Below are 21,755 nucleotides of genomic sequence, written 5' to 3' on the forward strand. Positions count from 1 at the left end.
AAAACAACATATCGCTTTGTCATTGAAACATAAAAGGTATCTTATCAATAGTAATTATTATATATTTGCTGATATCAAAATTTCAATTCAAGAACTTTTGACTCCGGACTCTTCAGTGGAAAGAAATGAAGATATGGAATTAGATTCAATTTAATTTTAATTGAATTATATACATTCTCTCTCTGGAGCCATATTCGTTGTTGTGTATTTCTTTGTAAAATTAACATTTTGTATCGCACTTTAGAAAATCTTTCTTCACAGACAATGTATGGACTAACTGGCATGGCAATGCGCACCAAACAGCATTTGATTTATTTCTCTGCGACACTAAGAAGTAGCTCCTTAATTGTCTTGCGTACACTTATCTAGATAACAGTTTCCTGTAATGTAAGGATGGCACCCTTGCGGTCATTTAATGTGTGTTCCTAAACCATTGGGAGCAGCAGGACTCACATCGAGCTGTGAAATCGAAGAACTGTCTTAATAAAACATCATGTCTCGGAGAATTCAAGAGGGTGATATATTAACCAATATATTTGCGATTGAACTGATTGGTCTGGCATGTTAATTTGCGTAAATTGAGCATCTATTTTATAAGCTGTTAGAATCTGACAATGATACACATATGGCTTCTAAATACGCCTACTGCGAACACAGAAACGACATTTTCGAGCCAATGAAATATTACCATAATTTGCCAAGTTTCTAAGGTTACTTAAATTAAACATTTGTTTTATTTGGATTCAACATTTTTTTATTTCTAGATTTACTTATCAGCCGTTTATTAGAATATACGATTTATCAATTGATTAAAAAATGTATTGATTAAATTTTAACATATCATACAAAACATCCTCTTCAATTTCTTTTTTATGGAAAAATGTACTCAGTTTTTTCTTGTATGCATTGTTTTCTGCGTTCCGGAGACATCAACACGGTCGAGAACGTTTCATTAAGAAATCTGAACAATACCACGATTTGCCATTCAAGTGATAAACACTGATTCTTTTAAATTCTACTATAAAGTATCGAATTCAAAGTCAATCAGTTTAAAATTAAAACTACTTTATAAGTAAATACGCATATATCCAATGTTTAAAACTATACAATTCAATTTGTGTTATCAATAATCTGTAAGGGCAAACAGTTTGTCTTTCGTTCTATGTATGCAACGCATTAATCTCGTTCTTCAAACAACACTCTTTTTAATGTGACTACTGGGTTTGTGCCCGTAGATTCAATGTTATCATTAATTACAGGTGAGCGTCAGTTTCATCACGTACTGAAAATCACACGTGCGTTTATTACATTTTTCCTCAAGATACCATTATCGCCCCTTTATTTGTATGAAATACAAACAAGGCCTGGACAGCAAAAGAATCAAACATTTGAACGTAATTTGACCATTGTTAACCAATATGTTTATTATTTCATTTTTTTTTATTTTTAAATTAACAAAAATATTAACTCAACAACGAACCATCAACGAACCATCAAAAAGTAACAAAGAAAGCATTTTTGAAAAATAATGTCACATGCATGTAATGACAAGTAGAAAGTAGTCAACCTTTTGGTTTTAGAAGAAGTATTCATTTTTTGTTAAATCATGGATTTTCTTATGATATGTTTATAACTTCAATTCGCAAAAACAATTTTTTTTTGATAATTAATAAGGGGGAAATAGACTCCAAACGTACATCCAACAACAACTTCAAAGCCGAATATATTAATCATAAAAAATAATCTTATTTTAATTTTTGCATTTCAAGATTGTATATAAATCAAATCAATGCATACGAGCAGCTGTATCCAATCAAGAAATTATAGTTAACAAGTAACATTGATGATAGTATTAAGTGCGAACTTACGGCCCAACACTAAGCATGTACAAGTATGCACAGTGACAATACGTCAGGACCAACCACATTAGTAAAGTTTAACATCACCAGCAAAACAACATCTAAATGTTTACTAGATTGCAAGTAAATTAAACGTTGTTATATTATTATAATTCAAATAATAATTTAACTCTTTAATAATAACATCATATTTGGTCCCGACACGTAACAAGGACTTGGTTTACATTGCAATTTGATAAATCTTCAAAGTGCAAAAAACTGCCTACGATAATCATTTACCCTTTTAACATTCGTCAATGGTGTTCACATCAATGAAACATAGCTTTTCATTCCATGCAGAATCTATTACATTGTCACAAAATATTGCCTTAAGCTGCCTGAACATATATATATAGCGTTTCACATAAATATTAACGCCTTATAACTGAGAGGTATCGAACCAAAATTGCAGTCATTCCCATTGCAACACACTGCCATTATCACAACGACCGCAAATATTAATTCTCCCTTATTTTAAAATGTATTCTTCTATATAGTCTTTAATATGTTAATTTCACCAGCTTTATACAAACATAACGACAATGAGATAAAAGAGTTCCGCTTAAGTAGTAGCGATCTTATCAGCTCGTCAGTAGAGATCATAGCTCTGCAGTATGAATCAACACTAGTGTCCAGTTCCTTTACTGGTGGCTTGGTATTGAGTTGAGCTTAGTCCTTTTTCAAGATATTCGCTGTTTTCTTTCCATAAAACTTAGGTTTAACTCGTGAAATCAATGTTCCAAGACATCACAATCCCTAAGGTTTACTTTAAAATGCACTATTTAGACATAAGCGAGAGCTGCAACGTGGGGCATATTTTGCGTTAGTAAAGAAATTCCGGGCGCGCGGGGCTTTCCAACCAATCACAGTCCTCCGAAAGCTCCACCGGTCTTCCAACAGGAAGAAGCCGAACCATCCCTTCCATGTGGTCCCCGCCTGAACAAAAAATGTTTTAAAACGTTCAAGACTTATAAATAAGAATATACATAAGCCAATCATGACATCATATCCAGTGGTAGTGCTATAAATGATTACTAACGACGGAGGTAATGGGGTCATTGCGGACATTGTTCTACCGCAATGGGCTTTGAAGGAAGGCGTTAAAACTTGCATATTTAGATATTTCGTTTGGTTGTATTTAGTGCATAAAGACCCTATCAAATTCATACATAAAATAAACATATTGTTTATGTAAAGCCGCAAATTGTTGTAGTAAATTAAGAACTTTCTTCGATTATGGTACTCAAACAATAAGTAAGCCAATTGTATTTCAATGTCAAACGGGCAAATCTCTCGGTTTACTTGAATCATTTATCACATGATCGAATTCGATCAACATTTAATACCTGCAAAACCTGTCACTAATTTTAACCTCTGATTCAATGATAAATTAGTAAACTATTTTTTGGAAAAAGATGAATAACTCGGATATTTGTCACGAACGAACTTGACTGCGACATGCCTGCAGACACTGCCATCAAGAATGATCATGAATTGATAAACATACTTCGGTCATTAACTGAACAATTTATAAACCTAATTTCTCATTGCAAGGAGCATACTTCTGGAATAACTAAGGCTATTGATCCACAATTAAACCCCACCTTTACATGATATTTGCAAACACTGTCAATCTTCCGCCAATATCTAGGTATAAACCAAAAGTGCATAACGTCCGTGATCGATGTGATCGAGACATTATGCTAACAAGTAATTTAACGTAGGTATATCTTGATGTATAATAAATAATTCAGTTTTTTTTCTGCAGAAAGTTATTCCGCCGCGGATCCTGACGACGCCAAAACTGTCAAAAGAAAATATTTATTTAACGCCTTTCCATGCCATACAAATATAATGCAACATTTTGTTTATTTATTGTTTAACCAACTAGAGTACGCCCCAGCCTCCGAACACTTTCCATCATAGTTTAAGAAGCTTTGTTTTTTTACAAAATTTTGAATCACATGTTCTTGTTAATGACAAAAGAACAACATGCATGGTAATTAACTACATAATGCTCATACTGTTAAGCCTAGACATCTCGAAATTATAATGAGGGTCTTCTAAGAGCCGTGTAATGTTATAACAGAGCACGCCGTCCTGTCCGTCTGTGAATTCAAACTCCCTAAAAGAAAAAGAAAAACAAGTTTGTGTTTGGGAGATTGTGAGTAAATGCACCCTAACGTTTAGCGAACATGCGACACTGTCTAGAAACGTTAGGTTGACTGTTTGAAACAATCTTTACTATTTCAGCTTCTTATTTAAAATGTTTTGAGTATAAAGACTTACTTCATTTATGCAAGTTTTATTGCGATGAAAATAAACAATTAAAACTATTTGCAATGCATACAGAGCATCTTGAGACTTTCCAGAGAGAAAAGCGATAACAATTATGTATTATAAAGAAGTAATACAAATTGACTCTGCAAGGATCATGAGAATGTCTTCTGATTTGCAGTTACAAACTCAATTATCATGGAGTTAAGTGCATTAAATTGGTACCCAATACTCGGTTGTATGCTGATAAGTACATAGTGGCATTTGTCTTACGATACAAGCTCATCAGAACTAAAACAGATAAACGTATTCTCACCGCAGCACGTAGATATCACCTTCCTTTACGTTACAGTCAAATTTGTGCACACTTCCGTCCATAAACGTAAACGTAAACGTCTTCTCTGCGAACGTGACGTGCCTGGCCTTATGGTGTGTAAAATTCCACGTGCGATGAAGCTCGTCTGGAAACACGCAACGACGCTCTGAAAAAAATACAAAATGTAGCACAACATATACACATTAGCTTGTATAACTTGTTTGTCCACTATTCATGAAATTGATCTGTATGACGTCAATTTTCTACCGAGCGTGCCATTTCACAAAGCAAACCCGCTGAATGCATTGTTAACCAAATGCAAAAAAAGTGTATTTGGTAGTACACGCACACAGAGTTTTCGTATACGTTACTTGTACGTGTACGTGCGACTTTTCGTTGCAATCTACGCCATCAAATGTTTGTGTAGAATGTACAAGTTTGACACGTAGACATATATGCGCAGACTGGTGCAAACTGACATATAACGCAACACTACTGGTATGGACAAATCACGAGGAACTCGTTCCATGCGAGTGTGAGTGATCTTACAGTTACGCCATATATAATGCTTCATAAATGACTGTTTAGATAGACAGTACGGGTTGGTACACGTACAAGTAGGGTTTCGCAATCTTTTAACTGCAGAACTTACATTGAGTCGTATTTTAGCCAATTAATAATACATGTGCGTGGGTGCGTGCGTGCGTGCGGGCGTGCGTGCGGGCGTGCGTGTGTGTGTGTAATTATGTCCCACAGTACAACTCCACGAACATTTTCTAGTCCTGCAAGCATATTTCTTGAATGTTTCATATTACCTGCGCGGACAATTTCCGCGTAGTAATCTTTCTGGTCCGCGGCTTGAACGCACGTGTCATTGAGTGTCGGCCATTTCACGGTTGTACGGGGAAGGAGTTGTGGGCCGAGCAAGTGACTCTCATATCCGACCGCTGAAACACAAATAACGATGAAGTTCAATACAATGTATCATGAATGTCCCAGAAATAGTTCGTACATTGAAATGTAATTGTTATTGAATTTCTGCACGTTGTTATAAAACTGGCAGTGTGTAATTTCGTATTCCCACCTGTGAAAATTTACCACAATAAAAATCGTTTTTGCTTTCTCGACTGTAAAAGAAAGCATTGTACTATGGGCTTTTGTAATATATAATTTGCATTCCACGCTTTGCACATCATTATTATTTATATCAGACATTATAACATTATACCATTATTATTTATATCAGACATTATACCATTTACAAATCGTTTTTATTTCACGACTGCAAAAAAAAACACATTGTACTATTGGCTTTTTCAAAACTATGCGCATCATTATTTTTTATCATTTGTAATGCTTTACGACAAGGACACCATGCATGTTACCGTTGAGCCTGACGATGCTGTACTCGCCGACAACACTGTTCCCGAAGATGGCAGCAAACCCCAGACAGAGAACACCGGAACCCTGCCTCCCTATGCTTGTCTCCGTGCTGAAATCAAGTATTCGGTATAATTCAAATGAAATTAGTTTAGTTTAGTTTAGTTAAGTAAGGTGTTGTTAAGTATGACTTTTTGTTTAGTTTATTCTTGCTTACTGTGGAGACATCTTTGAGTAGATATGAGAAACCAGTACTGGAATCTGCTTAGCGATGGTCATTATTGTTGCACTAGCCCGGTACCACATGGCTGAAAGGCAGCCACCTTATTGAAGATACTTTTGTTGAGATTGAAGGACGGCCTGTGACTCACAGCCATTCTTTACTCCTATAATTCTTTGACGATATTAGTATGTATACAAATTGTTCAATGCACAAATCAATATTTATTAATAATATCAACGTAAGATTTATGTTGTCTAGAACATCGGGGTATTAGTATAGTTTCATATCTTTTTTTCTGAATCTTCTGTAAATATGTAGACATACAAGCTAATTTACAAATCCATTGAACAGATTACATCGTTCTCCGAGAAATAGCATTACGCACGTTGTTTTTACGCTATATATTTCAATTACTACAATTTGATATATATTGGTCATTACAGTTTCAGATACACATTTGAAGTTTGGAATTGGCTAAAAATGTCAGCAAATCCCCGAATTCCTTGAATTTATGTTTAAAACAGCACGTTTAGATGGAAATGAATGTGTTCATGTAATGCGTTAAACATTGGAAGTGAAAGGTTGACGGAGACATTTCAAGAAATATTAACAACCATTCTACCGGACGCAGGGATGGCAAAATACGGCTTCATATTCTCAGCAAATATCATATTCGGTTCACATCTTTGTATGAGACAAGTTTAAACCAGATAAAAGCATATTTAATTATGTATTAAAGTTAATGTCGAGAGTTATTTGTTTATATAAATGACTAACCGAGGCCAACTAATAGCCTCATGCATAAATCTCGAATGAAATTTCCACATTGTTAATGCACGGACTGAGAAATACAAAACACATAATCGTCGCTATAGGTGGCACAGCTGTTATAACAGACGTTATACCATTCTAGTCAATATTCTTAATGTTTCAGAGTGTGTTTCCAATAGCTATTCAGGCAATGCATGTCAATCAAAATCAGCCTTTCTTCCATCAATTGCTTGCGAGGCGAATGATTCCATTACGTTTTATACTATCAGTAACTGGCTTCAAATAAAATGTGTTTTCGTCCACTTTCATTTATGACCGTCGCGCGATGTTTAAGAACAACCCAAAATGTCATCATGCTCTTAATGTAGGTTATTTTCTCTGCGTTATAATTTATGACTCCATTTCCGCCCAAACGAACCAACACTGATGGCTGCCTAGTCGTTCATATCTAACTTGCCAACTTTCAGCACCTTCCCGTTTTTAGAGGAAGGTAATTGCTCTTAGTTGATCCCAGTTATACCCAACAGTCAAACCAGATTGCGAAAACATTATTGTATATCATGTGTTATTCGTGGGCTATTTTCTAATAAATAAACTACTTACTTTATACCGATCTTACATGTTTTATCATTTTGAAAAAAAATCTATGTCATCATTTCACATACAGTTAATAAAATATAAAATCATTAAATCGGCAAAAAAAAATCGACATAACTACATGGTCACATTGCCAGTATCAATTTTTTGAAGTTTCATTGATATATTGTCAGACAATTTACCCGAGAAGGAATGTATGTCCTCTACTCTCTAAACATCGGTAGCGGATCCTGGTCAGGTTGGTTTGTCCGGGATACCTTGCTGTCATTGAATGCGACCGGATTCGCAGCCGCTCGCGATCGGGCGTCAAGAGCGTCCATCGGTCTCTGAGGCGGCCGGGAATTTCGCATGTGCCGTTCAAATGGCGGAGAGGGCGAACAGGCGGAAGGTCACGCTGTGAGACTCGCCGAGACTCAACAATATACTCGCACGATAGACTGGGTGTCGCTGCAACGCCAGGTTTGAGAGTGAGTATGAAAATGGTAATGATAAAATATAGGTTAGTTTATCAATCATTTTACAATTCACACATTGTCATTGGAATTATAATGAATTAAATTTGGAAATAAGTTTATAACACGTGTTTCTCTTTTTTATACAGAATTGTATTTCTTTCTTTCCAGAAATAATTATAACTTCACTAACAAATGACAAGCCAATACAACCACGCCCACCCTAAAAGCTTACAACATTGAACTTACCTAGGTCGGCGACTGCAGCGATCAACACAGCGATCTTTGTCTATGTAAAATAGAAAAAAAAACATGTTTTTATACATGTAGTATATACTGTTTGTTACAGAATCATATCATATTTTTCAACACTCCAAGTGTTGAAATAAATAAGTGTTTTACATTCTTATAATCCAGTCGTTTACGATTTATATACACTAACAGCCGTACTGTAGACATTAATTTAGTTCTGTGTTGACATTTCTACTAACCAATTACACGACGTTTGATTGAAGACGAAGCGTTGTCGTTTACTGGCATCAATAATGTGTGGTTTATAGCGTTCCAATTTGTTTTCAGCAGTGGGATTCATTAGATTAATGTTCTTCTCTTAGAGTGTACGAACCTTTTTGTCAAAGATGAAACTTATTAAAAGAGCCTGTATTCTATGAGTGTTGGATCGCAAAATGCAGATAAAATACGTTTCAATTTTCACTCTGAAATATTTCCTTGTCATATAATTATTTTGTTGATTCCAAAATGTCATTTCTGATTGTTGTTTTAAAGTAACTGACGTTTATTATAACAACAACTTTGTACTATGTATAAATAGTTTGTTTGCTGTTGACTGTCGAATTGAGCGTGTCTCCCATTTTAATTTATCTGAATATGTTTTGACGCTGTGAGCGTCTTAAAATGCTGGTATCATTAATGTTTGATTTTGTTTGTTTTTTATAATCAATCGTCCAAGTATATCTTAGTCATATAAACTAGATTGCTGTGATATATGATGATTTTGTTCAACTTTTTAACCTGAAAATTAGCAAAAGCGCATTAGCAATAAATTTATGTAGCTCAAAAGAGATACGCAGTGAGCTTGTTGATGTTAAGCCTTCTTCTCCATTAAAGCGATGCTCGTATTTAGAATCAATAAAACAAACAGAACATTTCAGTGGTTCAACTACTTACTAAATAATGCATTTATGGAAAATATCAATTACTGATAGGAAGATTGTAACCGTGTATTAAATAGCTGAAAACGCAAAAAAAATAATGACTGATGGGTCCTAAAAGATTTACGGAGGTCAACGATCGTCTAATAAGATAGGAATACAGTATTTTATTTTTTTTCAAATTAAACACGATATCCTTCATAAGAACCATTGTTTTTGATATGGATTTATCCTTTTCGATAAATTAAAAAAATGTAATCATTGTGGTACCACTTATTTGTAAGTAGAATTTCCTCTTAAAGCTTTCTAACTAACGATTTTAGCTTTTCCTGGACATATTTTTGGAACTTTATTCCTTATCGGTGCGACTGCATGCCACGATGTAAGACTGCTGGACACGTTATTTGTTATATATTTTTTAGAAGTAATTGTTTCAAACGGTGGAAATCAATCTTTAACATTATAATAAAACAGCTGCTCTCGTTTAACAACAGAGTTATTTTGCCTAAAGGGACTACCTTGAAGAGTTAATGTTCGCAACGATGTTTTAATATTTTGCTTAACTTACTTTGATTAAAAAAGAAGTTTTTTTAACACGAAACAGCAGCTGGCAGATACTCACTTGAGAATGCTCTTTTAAACCCAAACCTATAACAATTCAGTTTTACATAGCGCTTCTAACGCATGATTGAAAAAATGTATTCCCTGTCACAAATATTTATCAACAATGAATCTTTCTTTGCATTTTTGACGATGTTTTATCAATGAAGCAATAATTTTCTTCATTTTTATACTTCGCGCCATATCTGACCGCGGGTTCCAGTACCGTAGAAAAAAACTAAAAAATAATTGTCAATCTTTCCCCTTATGTATATAGAGGATGAATAAGTTTGTATGGAATCAATGAAATACCAAAAAAATCGTGTTCGTCTTAAAATTCTCCCAAAACACCTGAGCCAAGGAAAGGAATGCCCGACTGGAATGCATCTAATGTTCTACTGTCTAACAACTTCGCAAAGCTCAGTTTACTATTAAGTTCTACGTTGAGGGACTGTTTTGATTGAGAATTCCTGAAATGGTAATAGGAAACAGGTTTTAGTCAAAGAACATCAGCGTGATTGTGTTCCTGACTACTTCACCGCATAACATTCTTAACAGGTCCGACAATCCTTGCGTATAAAAAAGTTATACTTTTAACATCATTGTAAACTCGATACATGCACGAGGTGAGTCATTTAATTAGGTAACTTCAGTCTCTTGTTGTATATTTATAACATATTACTTTCCAAGCACATTTCCGCTATTACTGCAACGTTCACTGGTTACAAATAGGATGTGGTTCATATGATTTGTCACACACACACACACACACATTCACTTTTTATTTTGTCACGGTAACATATCGTTACAACAGACATGTAATAACATATACAGGCAATTGGGTAAACAACATGACGGAAGATAACAATTGAGGCAATTTTACCACCGGGTACAGTGACAAATCGCTAACAGGCATGATTAAGGAAATCAATGTAATACAAAGTTTTACAGCTTAAAATTTGGCATGTATACTAACAGATCTGTAGTAAAAACAAGTCCCTTAAACTCGGGATATTTTATGAATGGAAATTCGCCTTGTTTCGTTGGCTAACGGTACAAAAAGCACGTGCAGAAATTTATGAATGGTGTAAGTGGTCTTGGACTTGCTACAAATTTAATATGAGATTATTTAGATTTAACTAGTTATGAATAATGGACTAATATAGAAATTCATCGTACGTTTATAATCTTTACTTTTTCGGTTGAGTAACATTCTATTATTCTCCGATTTATCAATATTATATTGCCTTTTTGCTCGGTTGTAATCAACTCGTTTGTTCCTACACTGAGGCCCGAACCATGGTTTGTTAGTCTTAGCCGTATTATTATTGCTATTATTATTATTATAAGAGCTTTTACGTTTGGCGGGAAAAGTATTTGTGGCTGCCTCACTAAAAAGGTCGGTGAATGTGCTTGCTCTGCCATCTATAATATTTTGCTTTTCATCACTGTTTTCGAACTGGTCTAGTTGTGATTGCAAATGTTCTATTTTTCCGTTATTTATTCTATTGACGAATTCGCGTGTGTTTTCTTCGTTCCACTTATGTTTTTGACTAGAGGATATGGATCATATCTTGTTCACCCCTAGATGACAAATTTCGTTCAAATCGTTATTAAATTTTGAAAGCAGGCCACACTTTTGTGTTTTTGTCTGAGCTAGTATTAATCATGTACAACTTTTTATCGGGACGAGAATCACAACATTTCTAAAATATTATGAATTGACACAGCATGTAATGGAACAGAAGACAGCCTATTAAAACATACACCAATTCCTCAGAAACTCAGAGTTGTCTTTCTTGTTCACTCATATCAGTCTTCTAAAACATATACTAAAACTTCACTTTGATTGTTCTTCCAATTCATTGTTTAAAAAGTCAATCTGTATACTCTACGTGCAATAATTTCATAAAGTCTGAATTGAAAGGTCTTACATTGGACTCTGTCTTGCTTGTTTATTTGCCCTTTTTACACCAATTACGCCTATCATATCTATACCTGATATTGTCGACGACAAAAAACGATATAAATTTGTGTTTTGGTAAAACTATCAGTATCATTTTAACTTGATATGAATTCCCGATAATAATATATTGTCGTCACCATTGTTTGTACGATACAGATTAGCCTATTACCACCAGGGATGCTCGGACAAACAGCTTACATCGATTGTATTTCTTTTATAGTGGATTTTAATCGGCCCGCTGTAAAGAAAGCTTTTCTCCTGCTAAGCAAAAAAGCCTCCTACAGCAATTGGATGAACGCAAAGTGATTACGTAGATGGATTAAGTTCATTAACTCTCATTGTTCAATTATTATTCAGTTATAGAAGCGTCGAGTACGCAAGGCCTAGAAGATGTCAAAAAGAAATATTATGGCACCTGTTCCACGATGACACCCTAATAAATGGTGTAGTGCATACGCCAGTTGCTGCGTTTATCAGAAAGAATATGCCATTTATGTTATGGGCTCGAAGATCAATATGATTTTGTTCTTGATGTCAGGAAAAGATGAAATTGTTTCTGTTACAATACGTCATCCAATTAAATTAGACAACAGGGTGTTGTAGTGCTGCAGATTAAAATGTTTTCATTTACATACATTTACATACGGTTTGGGCTTACAAAGTCCAATCTTCAGGTTTTGAAAATGTTGACAGTTTAAAGGAAGTACTAAAACTAAACATGGTTTCAGATAAGTTTCATCCGGAATGCTTGCCTAATAACCCTAGGCATTGTTTGACCTTGTGAGTGCCAAATTTAGATTTCTTCGGTCGTCCTTTCTTTTTCATCATATGAAGCTTCACTTTATCTTTGGTTATTGTATATTGCCCAGTAACGGTATATGGCAATGTATTTTTATCGGCTTGGTACTACATGTATTTGTTCAATATAATGCCAGAACAAATGAATTTTTATGTTTGCTGGTCATTTTGATATTAATCTAAAGATAAGAATTTATTTATCTGTTTTAAACTATTCGTACTTCTAACGTCACACACACTACCTAGTTATAACAAGGTATATTACAGTGCATATGACATATAACCCCGTTAAGACGTCGATGATCTCAAGCCAAGAGCTTTACTTATACAGAAAGAAAATGCCGTTTTTGTTATGTGCTCGAAGATGAGTAGTTTTTGCCATTCAATGTAAAATCTACACAGAATAAATAGTTTTATGTATGACCCAATGTGACAAGATATGTAGAAATAATCACATCTCAAAATATCATTGCCAATGTAAATGGATAACACCCCAAAATAATTTTTAGGCCACCTTATGCTTTATATGGTAATTTATTCTACTATCCGTTGAATACTAAAAACATTCGGTAATTGTGTAACTTGATATTTGATTTTGTAACGTTTAATTAGTTGTTTACGCATGTGATATTGCCAAATGTATTTGACAAACTTCTATACAATTTTAATTAGAGTTACTCACGTATTTAAATCAAGATAAGAAACAAAAAAAAGGTTGCTTATTTGAGAGTAAGCGTGCATCTTTAAGAAAATACTATGTTTTAACTAATCATATTTGAACATGTTGATATTGTCCACTGAAACTATTTAAACCGGCATGACGAAGTATCCGTACTGAAAACGAACTAGAATCTAGAATTTGGAGATGGTAAATTACAGGTTGTGTTTTGCAAATTACTTAAAGGGAAGCTGTTGTTTATTCTGACGAATATCTTCGGTGATTGTCTTATTTTCAAATACATTGTACAGCATGATGCATAAGAGCAATAAACAGAAACTGCTATGACAAACCTCCCAGGGTGGCTATACGATTTTCGAAGTGTGCATGTTATTCATATATTATTCAAAGTACGTTCAATATAAAATGTTGTATCACAAATGTACAAGAGTTGAGTCATCGTTTGGTCTGAAATGTTTGAACGTCATTTATCAACTAAGTAACTAATATGGACATGTATCTGTTCACAAATAGGTATCATTAATAACTTAATAAGATAATTTCAGACTAAACAATTCGATTTATAGTGCCTAAAGACAGTTTAGTAAAGCATTTTAAAGTACTAAAACATGTGATTGTATAAACATTTCAATATTTGACACACCTGGTTGACACACCCCAACTCATCAACCCTTATTTGGAACATACTGTATGATTTGATCTCGCGGACACAATTATCATTTGGGTCAAAGGACATACAAAAAATAATTCGAAAATTTATAGTTGCATATATATGAAACTTTTCAAGTACAAAGTTAATTTGAATCAATGCTTTATTCACTGTTTATGTAAAAAAGAAACTGATAATCGATCATTTACATTTGTACTGTAATTGTAAGATGGTATACCATAATTGCCTAGAACAAACGACAGAAGCGCGTTTTCGTAAATATATCATATGATCCACACACGTACAAACATTAAATACCGCCCACTTATTGAAGGCTTATGCTAGAGTGTATCTATTAACAAGTTATGCATTTATACAATAAAACCAAAAACACTCTTGTCTAAGTCTATTAAATGGACGCGATTAAGACGGGTTCTATTTCATGCCTGTGGTGAAGAAACTAGAAGATGATCTAGAGCAGCAGAGCAATTTGGTTTCGTTTTCATGAAAACCTTTAGAACAACATTAAGTTCGCAAATGGCTGGCTAGTGGCTGTGTTTCAGTTTATTCTTTATGCTTAACACTTTATACATTTATACAATGAGTCACCACCACTGTAGTCTTAGTATATCAAGTGGACGCAATAAAAAGGTATTCTATTTTATATCAGACGAGGAAGTTTGTGTGGTAATAAAGAAACCAGAAGGAAGTCAAAACGAGCAATTGGTTTCGTTTTCATGGAACCTTTTAGAACAGCGTTTAGTATATGGAAGGAATTGACACTGTTTCATCGAACCTTTTAGGCATTAAGTTGTCTGGAGGAATTGACACTGTCCGGAAATGGCTGTCTGTTGGCTTTGTTTCAAGTTACAGTTTGGGGCCACTCAAAATATTGTTTGGATTCGATTTTTATTGCCTGTGCACAGGATTGTAAAAAACAAATCATGCTTGTCGCGCCTAAAGTCTTTCAACACTTTCATATTTTGAAAGAACAGGCATCATAACGGTGAAATATCCTGATTTGATAAGTATTTAATGGAACCAAAGGATAGAAACCTAGTAAAATATGCACCAACAATTCATTGAGAAACTCTGATTTGTTCTGTTTTTAATTTACAGATACATTTTATCGTTTCCCAAGGATATATTAACCATGTGTAATGATAGCATAACCCATTAATTCACAGGTCATACATTGTACATTGCTTCACTTTCTTTGCTTGCATTTTACTTCGGTTCTATTTTTAAACTGAATATAGTATAATTATCAGCATCAAATTGAATATATATTCCCTTTACATGTTATCCCACATCTTCTCAATGTTGCTGTTATTGTCCTCAACTTATTGCTTAAACTGCATTAACAAATTTCTTTTGAGACACTATGAAGCATGTCTCAGTACTTAAGAAAAGCAAACTTTCTGCTGCAGCTCTTTTCATCATTGTAAATTAAAATGACTCACTGCCAATTGTTAGTTTTCGTACTGATCGTACGCAATGCATCTTTTCCAAAATGCAATGTCTGCTGGTTTTGTCCAGAGGCACCTGATATTAGTGAAGACTTCTCACATTCTTTTATTGGCTGCCACTGTTGGCGGAAATAACGTGCTAATTGTTTCAGTGTTTTGATTGTCCAATCAATATACTATTAACTTGACATGAATACCTAGTGTTTCCGTGAAAAATTAATTATTTTCACGACCATTGTTTGTACGTTACAGATTAGCCTGATGCTCGGACAATAGCTTATATCGATTTTGTTCCTTTTCTAGCACTGTGAAAACGTTTCCATCTGTAAATAATTACGTACACAAATAACTCCAACGGTTTTTTTATTTACTCAAACCTATTCGTCTGTGAGTACTTTGATGTCAATAAAACAGTATTCAAACTCCCACTGGTGTTCAATAATGACAGGTATAGAAGCGTCAAGTATGAATGACCAAGAACAAATATAATGATTTCTGTCCCACTGTGTCATCCCCTTAAATATTGTAGTGCATATGCCAGAAATAATTCTTTCTTCAGAAAGAAAAAAACATGTATATAATTTGCTCAAAGATGAGTATCATTCTGATCGTGAATGTAATAAATAATCTGACGTCAAAAAGATATATTTTAGATTCAGTCCCACAACATCACCCGATTAAATTTCACAACTGCCCCTTTTTGTACGAATACGAGGCTATTGCATCTTAACAATGATTCAACTGCGTCCAGTTATAGCCATAACGTTTCAGACTTTAAAAACACATGTTAATTAAATTTCATTTGTAACGCATGCATTAAACATTTATTTGCTAACCAATAGTCATGCGAACCTTTTGGCAATATCGTCAGCATTTCTGCTAATATACTGTCAGAGTTCGCTGACCTATGGCCACTGAACAATCAATCAACATTTATATTAAATCGCCATTATGATGTTAATGCAAATATTTGAAAATGTTGATCCTGATCAATATAAATATTTTAGTTGGCCTAACGAAGACAACATTATGTGTACTGAAAACGCTCAAGACGCTGCAAAGTGGAGTTGATTCACTGTAAGATGCCTTCTTCAACAGCAAAAAGGTAGTGTTTGTTTATTTATACTGACATGTTCAGTTGGTGGTTGTTTATATTTCAGATATTGCATGATTTTTCAGCGCAATGAATGGTAATCACGCAGTGCTACCTCCAGGGTGGTTATACAATATTTAAAAAAAATGCATTTTATTCATAATATTTTTTATATATAACCTGTGTAACCCACACATACAAACAGGAATTTGACTCATCATTTGGTCTAAATTGATGTTTGAAATCCACCTGGACACCAAACAACACTTTTGACAAAATTCAGTTCATAGGTATCATAAATGACTTATTACATCATTCTAGACCATTAAAATTTGTAAAAATACACCCAAAACTAAGGAACATACTCAAGAATGTGATATATTCGAAAGTTTGTGGAAGCATCCTGATACCTTTTGCAACCGAGAGAATTTGAATGAATGTGTTGAATACGTTAACTTTTGAAAGAGGAATAGTCTGACCTGAACAAACGGCACGTAGGCGTTTTGGTCAATAAGTTATATGATTCACCCACTTGTTGAAGGCTAATGTTGGAGCTTACCTAACACCACCCACTCTTGTCTTAGTCCATTAAATGGACGCGATAAAGAAGGTTTCTATTTTATGTCAGACAACACAGTCGTTGATGTAATAAAGAAACTAGAAGGTAGAAAAAACAGAGCAATGGGTTTCGTTTTCATCGAACCTTTTAAGCATTAAGTTGTCTGGAGGAATTGACACTGTCCGGAAATGGCTGGCTGGTGGCTCTGTTTCAGTTTGTTAATCTATGCCATCGTGTGTAGTAGAGAAACAGTATTGTTTTCTTGGAACGGAATGAATTTCTTGGTGCTGCTGATTCCGTTTCGTGGAGTAACTAATTCAATGTCAGGGCCGATATATAATTATGATAAAAAATGATACAGATAACATAGCTTTAAGTGTCTAATCAAAATTTCTTAAGCAAAATATATATCCAACTGTGTAGATTTTAATCTTAATATGAAAGGTGTGACAGGTCTAAACTTAGCATACGGAAAATGTTTTGAATAAGTGGTGGAGACGTGTAATTAACCACGATTAACGTGGATTACTCGGATGCACCACAGTGCGGTACGATTTTTCCAATGGTTCTTGCATCTCACATGTTCCCATGATTTACGCAGTATAAATTTTGGAGGCACCCTTCATTTACACAATTCCCAACCTATAGTTTGGGCAATATGACAAAATGATCATAATCAGGATTGCTCTAGTACGTTTTATTTGACTTTAAACGGTAGGCAGACGTATTTGTAAGTAAAAAATATAAAAAGGAAACTCACTAAGTTCAACATTGAATGGTTTAAGTTTTAATTCTTAAAATCGTTTGTAACTTTGTCTCATTATTAACAACATCAGAGTAACAAGGAATGTGATTTTCATTTGTAAAGGATGATCGCCAGTATACAAAAAATGATAGTAACATTAAAATTTTGACACAGCTTAGGAATTACTCGTATTTTCTATATTTCACCTAAAGGGCAGCAAAAGGTTATCACGAGATTACACACAATGAAAATATCGAAAACAACAGTGAATGCTCCAGGAATTTGGATCGATTTTAAAGTGTAATTCATGCAGAAAAAAATATGGAAATATAGTAATTATTAATAGCGATTCCGACATTGCCTATTTGTTCTGTTTGTTGTAAAACATAAATGCAAATTTATTAAAATATTCGTACTCTGTCAGCTCGCTCGAGACGCGATTAATGGGCAATGGTTGGGAAATAAATGGGTATTCCACGACTGCCTTTCAGTTGTCTTGTTTAAACTCAATATGTTTTCTAGCAAACAAATACGTGTCAGTTCTAAAGTGTGATGCTATTGTTCGGTTTAGAAACACCGCACATGACAGTTTTATTATCAGATTCTGTTTTAAAATTCTATGAAGTTACAGGTGTTCAAAAAATTAAATTGTAGATTCAAATCTCACGCGTTAATTGAATCCATTCAAATTGCGCTTTTAGAACAAAACAGTACAGAACAGAACATTTTTATCTAAGCATACGAATAAAACATTACTTAAATATATTATAAATGTTAATGAAAAAAGTATTTATTACGATGCACCAGTAATAATCTGTGTTATATATTCATTGTTAAAGTATATCGAATCTTATTTATTCCCGATATATATTTACCAAACATAAATGCTGCAGAATTAGTTTGTGTATTAAACAGCTGAACACGTTGGAACAAATTAGGTCTAACTTTGTATTAACGTTTAATATAATTTCATTTTAACAGAACATTTGGTGAACACTAAAACAAAGTGATATTCTCCTTCTAATTAATTAGAAAAATGACAATGACGCAAGTTTCTTTCTAGTCTATCATATCTACCTGTATGGATTCTTAAATTATGAGAACAAATTTGTTATTTTGTAATAGCAATTATATGATTTCTTGACGCGCTATGGTCCAAATAAGAAACAAATTCAAGTGAGGTTTTAAGTTAAAATAAGATTTTCGTTGACATTTGTTGCCATTGTTGTAAATATTCGTCTATAAGACATTCTTTAAAAACACAAATACAAAAACACAAATAAAACGTTTTTCGTTTATCTGTGAATCATTAAACCATTCATGTACATGCACACATGTAAACAATTTCAACAATTGCCTTTACAGGGTTATTTGTAATATCAGACGTATCGCTCTTCCTGTGTAATGGTATGATGATACGACCATAATTCATGTTAAAGTTTTTATCTTTCAATTTCATCATGATTAATATCAGCAAGCATTTGCTCAAATGATTTTTGAAAATCCTCCATTAAAATGGCACTTATATGATCAGCTACCTGGACTCGACCACATTGTTTTATGGGTTATTTCTTTTCATAATACACACTGCAAAAAGGCAATCAAATACATAAATAAAATTTACAGAATGGCAGGCGGCTGATGGGTAAAATATAAATCATGTTTCTTAATTGGCGTGTCGTTGAGTGCCCCATACTTGGTGATCCTTCTTTGGTAGATATGAATGATGTGATCAGTACTGGTTTTATAAACAATCTTGAGGTAGGGAACGAGATATGACTAAGCTAAGTTAGTGAATTGAAGTCCGGAAATGCTCCTTCGTCCATTTACGAATTAAAAAGGTTTTAATTATTGCTGGTTCACAAATCTCGATTTAATTACTGCTGAGTATTTATACATTACAAATATTTATGTTTGATAGTTAGTATCTCCTCTCATTTTAAAATGCCAAATACAAACGCTTTCTTAATTTGAATTGGTAAAAAATTTAATTATCTAAAAAGGGTCTAAGTATGATTTATTTCATATCACTTCAGTATATTCTTTACTCCGTGTTTAGTTTGACAATGGTGAATTTATTTATTTATTTAAAATAACAGTGATTTTGGACAGATAAACCTAGTCACAAATTTAAAGACCGAAATAGTCTGATACTTTCCCTTTATATTGTCCCACATACACCATGTTGACATTAATATATCGTTTATGGCTTAGTCACAAGTTAAATACATACAGTGTTTCATTCAGGGCACCTAGTATATATAAAAAATACAGCATGTTATTGCAATATCATTCCCTGATTTGGTGGCGTTGTGTTTGTTGTAGACATTGTTTGCTTCTATGTTTTATTGATTTTTTTTATTGTTGTTGTTGTTGTTGTGTTTTTCTTTTTAGTTCATTTATTCAAAAAGAGATTCCAGCGAATCGGTAAATGTGCTTCTCGAAATGCATTTTAATATTTACTTTTTTCAACGTATCTCGAACATATAAGTATACATATAATTATATGATAAAATTCGATAGCTTACCAATAACATGAGTTCACAAGACATCCAATGTCTGTTGTAAGCCTTGGTTTTCATTTTTATTATAAGTAGTAGTAGTAGTAGTAGTAGTAGTAGTGGTGGTGGTGGTGGTGGTGGTGGTGGTGGTGGTGGTGGTAGTAGTAGTAGTAGTAGTAGTAGTAGTAGTAGTGGTAGTGGTAGTGGTAGTAGTAGTAGTAGTAGTAGTAGTAGTAGATTTCAGGACAAACCTTGCGTATAAAATACTAATAAATATTAGAGTCAATACAGTATAAGACAAAAGAGTGGATTAAGTGATATTTAAATCTGGTAACCGCCATGTCATGACGTAATAAATGACATCTTACTTACCCAGAATATTTCCATTATTGCTGCAAAGTTCAAAGTCACATTTCCGATTAGAACAAATTATCTTGTTCAACCCATTATTACGAACTATCTTAAAACGTTCAGAAATTTAAAACGCAGGTCAAACTGATGTGATATGTCTCAGCGTCAAATGTGTATATGTGTTTCTTTATCGGATCGGGAATCACAAAAGTTATAAAATATCCTGATTTCACACAGTATTTTATGGAACAAAGATAGTCTTCACCTAGAAACTCAGATTTGACTTGTTGATATTCTTATACTTATGTTGATATGTTTGTATACAAAGTCATTCACTTTATATCCAACGTCCATAAGTATTATAATTTCTCAATTCACAGGTCTTACATTTCACATTGCGTCAGTTTCTTACTTGCTTTTTTATTTGACTCTATGTTTACACCAGCTATAGTCTGGCTCTTAGCATTGAAAGCTCACACATTGTAATTATGAATTCCCACTTTACCCACTTTATCCTTCACCTCGATTATGGTAATGCTATTGTCTTCAGTTGCCCTTTCTTATACAACAGTAGTAGATTACCTTTAACATAAGAAGAAACACGTCTTATTGCCAATGAAAAATAGCAAACTTAATGCTGCAGCTCATTGAAGCATTACATTATATTCGTGTCGTGGTGAAATGTTAGTTCTAGGATCCTTTCCAAAATACGATGTCCGCTCTATTTGTTCAGAGGCATCTGCTATAAGGGAAGGCTGCTCCCCTGCTTATTATATTTATTGCTGCCGCTGTCGACGGCACTTACGTGTTAATTGTTAAGCACTTTGATTTCGCAATCAATGCGCTATGAATTGTATATGAGATGCTAGCTTTCCATGAACAATTATTATTTGTCGCGACCGTAGTGTGTTCGTAACAGATTAGCCTGATGCTCGGACAAATGGATAACATCGATTTTATTCCCTTTCAAGCGGCTTGGAATCGGCCCGTCGTTGAAAAGCTTATTCTTCTGTAAATCATTACGTTCACTAACACCTCCCAGAGAGCTTTTATTCACTCACCATTATCCGTCTGTGAGTATTTAGATGGTTCCAGCTGTATTCATTGGTGTTAAATGAATCCAGGTAAAGAAGCGTCAAGTAAGAAAGGCCAACAAGACATTCAGTCCCTCGACGCCACATCATTAAATTTGAAAACGCTCATTTTAGTGCGATAATGAAAGTGTTATTGCATCTTAAAATTAATTCGACTAAGATCAG

General features: G+C 34.0%; 1 protein-coding gene across 1 annotated transcript; it reads right to left on the reverse strand.

Moving 5' to 3' along the window:
• Positions 1-1,500: 1,500 nt before the first annotated feature.
• On the reverse strand, positions 1,501-21,209 carry LOC128212277 (uncharacterized). The gene is made up of 8 exons (XM_052917653.1): positions 20,518-21,209; positions 8,164-8,203; positions 7,645-7,909; positions 5,877-5,983; positions 5,307-5,438; positions 4,492-4,657; positions 3,923-4,023; positions 1,501-2,834 (listed from the first exon to the last, which is right to left on the reverse strand). Exons 1-8 carry the CDS (start codon positions 20,530-20,532, stop codon positions 2,722-2,724), a joined length of 939 nt encoding a protein of 312 aa, XP_052773613.1. The 5' UTR covers positions 20,533-21,209; the 3' UTR covers positions 1,501-2,721.
• Positions 21,210-21,755: the final 546 nt, after the last annotated feature.

The sequence above is a fragment of the Mya arenaria genome, chromosome 12 (assembly GCF_026914265.1).
Source record: "Mya arenaria isolate MELC-2E11 chromosome 12, ASM2691426v1".
In the NCBI taxonomy this organism is placed as follows: Eukaryota; Metazoa; Mollusca; class Bivalvia; order Myida; family Myidae; genus Mya; species Mya arenaria.

Coding starts and splice junctions, on each gene's coding strand:
- LOC128212277 (XM_052917653.1), bottom strand. Junction 5,439..5,876: donor CAGCATCGTCAGGCTCAACG/GTAACATGCATG, acceptor TTTGTGTTTCAG/CGGTCGGATATGAGAGTCAC. Junction 4,024..4,491: donor GGTGATATCTACGTGCTGCG/GTGAGAATACGT, acceptor TTTTTCTTTTAG/GGAGTTTGAATTCACAGACG.